Below are 3399 nucleotides of genomic sequence, written 5' to 3'. Positions count from 1 at the left end.
GCCCTTGTAGTGCTTTTTAAGTCAAAGGTTTTTGAGTCTGCAAATGAAACCATAATGGCAAATGACACTTAAAAGTAAAACTTAGATCTGTGTTTGGTTCTTCATGCGTCACTTACAATGATCCACCTGGTAGTTACATGTGGCAACGAGTGAAAATCAGTCATTTCTCACCAACTATTTGCCTCTGTGCAAAACATCACCACAAATGAGTTGGGCCAAAGTGACATGATAAAAAAACCAAGAGGCTTAAAACAAGCGAAGTAACTAGGCAGAACACAACAATCTTTCTTCAGATTAGCTAACACAGATTGCACAATAAGGGAACTAAACGGCTCCTCTGACACTATTACCTTTTTTAAGGCAACTTAAGAATTCAAGTAATATGTGCATGTATTTAGAATGCTGCTCTCTGTATATTGTAAGTCACAACTATGTCTCAGTTATATGGATTCTTTGCAGAAAATAACCAAAACCAAATTTATACAATGTTAATCAAAAACACAAAATGAGAGAATATTTTCTCCCACAAACAAGCACATTTCTGTGTCAGAGTGGACTGACATACACAAACTACTTAAGTCAGAATAGTACCGAAAAGAAACAATTCTTCCTGGCTTTCAGGACTGCACAGAAAGCTGTAACTAGCAGCAGTATCACTTTTTTTGCACAAATGCTTCTAGGGGAGCAGTGATGTGCGTTGTCAAAATGTCCAAGAAGTCACCCTTGTAGAGATCCAGGACATTCTGGATTACTTCTTGATGGCCGTGTTCCATCACTTTTTTGTGGTCTTGATTTGCCGAGCTGCAGGACTCTTCGCTCTCCGTGCCATGCCCAACCGGTACCACAGCACTGCAACTGCTTCTGCGCCGAGATAATCTCCGGGTGAGGAAGGGGTTCTGGTTCTTTTCAGCAAATACTTTTGTCTTCCTATTAGACCTCTTACTTTCATAGTTCCTGAGCTCCATTAGTCTCTCGTTGAAATACTCTTGCAACGGTTTGTCATTGAAGCCACTGCTGGTTGGCGGGTGGCCTTTCAAGTAGCCTCTTGAAGAGCCCCCCAAGCAATGGACTAATGAAGCTCTGTTTGGAAAATTATTCAACTGTGATGAGGAGCTCTTTCCTCTTTCCAAATCCTGGAAAAGTCGGTTAAAGGCTGGAGTTGCCGAATAATTCCTCGATAACTATTTAAAATAGTGGGGGGAGGGAGAAGCAGGATTGGAGACAGAAGGGAGAAGGAAATCTGAATTAAAATATGCTGGTTTAAGTAGCAAAAGGGTCTTAAGTATATGGTTCCATACAGTAAAAAGTCGTTGGGGAAGAGTTTAGGTTCTTAACCCAAATTCCCTGAAGATCTAGGAGTTTGGTACCAATCCCTCTCTGGAACAGAAGTCCGTTGGGCTGAGGTTAACAATGTTGAGTTTTTTACCTCCCACTGACATTCACCTACTGCAACAGCTTCATGTAGCCTCTCCAAAAATCTAATTTTCTGAAAGAATCTCTCACCTGTCTGTATTAACAGAACTTCATGTTTACCCTTTTCAAATCTCGTTAGCCTGTAGCTGCTGTTTCCCATGGTAAAACCAGATCCCACCTGCAAGAAATTTTGTTCTTTTTTTCCCTTTTCCTCACTCCCAGGTGATTCTGCTCTGAACTGCAGTGTATTATCACAAGAATTGCAATTTTCACAGACAATACATTTCAACATCTCAAAACTATGAAGTTTATTATTATTACCCCACCGCATATTGTAGACGCACATGAAGTTTTCTCCTCCTTTCCCATCACAGGATGCCTGTCTCCTTGCTAACCAACCAATTACTGAGTTACTTGAATAGTCAAACAAAGGTCTGACCCAGCCCCCACTGACAGCAGTGGGTGTCTTTAGGTTGATTTCAGGGGAGCATCCATGCTGCAAGTCATTTTATTGACTGCGAGAGAAAATTTTGCTATAAATCCACCATGTAAAAGTTGCCTTTCCATGTCCGCAGTTAAATGTCGCTGTGTTTTCAAAGTTAGTGCTCTACCATTTCCACCTTTCTCACAGGTATTCCAGGACACCCCAGCCTGTCTCAAGCTGTCAGGGGCAACAGCTGGTTTCTGTACACCAAGTTAGACTGGATTGCATTTTTATTCCTCTGAAAAGCTTTAGCAGTTCAGCTTGAAGGAAGAAATGTTTTATATTACATTACTGTTTCAAATCAATAAAAAGAAAGACTATACTGTATGTAGATGACAGCCACAGCAGGATCATGGAACATTTTGCAATCATTTATTATGCCTGACTATGCCTTTGGTATATATATAAAAAAAAAAAGCCATCATTCATGCAGTTTTTGACAATTGCTAATTAAGTCTAGATACTTGCTAAGCGTCCAGCCACAAAGCTGATTTCAGAACCCAGCAATGTCTCAGTAGGGCACTCCATCATCAGCGTTTGGCATGTTGCTTACTGGTAATGAATGAAAAACATTGAGTGCAAATGAGAAATAGCGGGTTGGACATGCCATGTAAACTGAAAAGTAATCAAGATTTTGATCTCTCACTATTCCATCACACTTCATTCTGGAAGCAACCCAGCAAACCTAGAGTGGTTGTGCTTTTGGAATAAGTTAGGTAATTGAAGAACACTAAAACTTGACTAAAAAGTAGTCTCTCCTTCCTACCTCAAAACTTAAAAAATCGTTTAAAAATTAATAATCAACTTTAAAATGAATAAACAACTTAATAATGTGGCAGAATAGAAGTCTTTCAAGTTAAGATTTTCTATACCAAAACACAGCCCAAAACATATGATCATATTAAATACCAACTTAGCAGGAAGTAGGGGAATTACTCTAACGGAAGAATAGATAATAGTTGTCATACATTGCGAAGAGAGTTTTTGCATACAAACCTTAATGTCCTGGAAGCCTGGATATTCTGGGATGATGGGCAAGGTGCATATGCTAATACTGTTTGACCGCCTTTGTTTCATTGCCCTACGAGAGCAACTGCAGCTCCTGGAGAGATGGGATTGTCCCAGCTCCGATGGATTTTCGGCAAAATGGAGTGGTTTACACTCTTTTATAAAGCAAGTTCTCAGGCAAATAATTGAGGCAGGTCCCTCCATTTCAGCACAATTCAGAAGAGTTTGGAAGCGGTGTGTATTCCAGAATAATTCTCTCTTCTAGTTTTCCTCTAACGCATAATCTTGTACTATGGAGCCCCTTGACAATCTGTAGTGTTGAGTGCCAGCAGACACAGCAGACACTCTAACACTCTGAGCAGCACAGCTCTTGCTAAACTGGATTCTCAGAGATCATAGGCAAGTGATGCCTTCCCTGAGGTCTGGAACCCTCAAACCATTAATGCCGCTTTTATCCTCTGAGAGCTCTTCACAGAAGGTTGGTAAATCCAAAT

General features: G+C 40.4%; 1 protein-coding gene across 1 annotated transcript; it reads right to left on the bottom strand.

The window, feature by feature from the left end:
• Nucleotides 1-653: 653 nt before the first annotated feature.
• On the bottom strand, nt 654-3109 carry LOC147415314 (uncharacterized). Its single transcript, XM_086466489.1, has 2 exons — nt 2894-3109; nt 654-1181 (listed from the first exon to the last, which is right to left on the bottom strand). The coding sequence occupies exons 1-2, from the start codon at nt 3107-3109 to the stop codon at nt 654-656; spliced, it is 744 nt and encodes a 247-aa protein (XP_086322615.1).
• Nucleotides 3110-3399: the final 290 nt, after the last annotated feature.

Source organism: Leptosomus discolor, chromosome 6 (assembly GCF_034619465.1).
Source record: "Leptosomus discolor isolate bLepDis1 chromosome 6, bLepDis1.hap2, whole genome shotgun sequence".
Lineage (NCBI taxonomy): Eukaryota > Metazoa > Chordata > Aves > Leptosomiformes > Leptosomidae > Leptosomus > Leptosomus discolor.
Note: the sequence above shows the minus strand (reverse complement) of the source record. Positions and strands in the feature narration are given on the sequence as shown.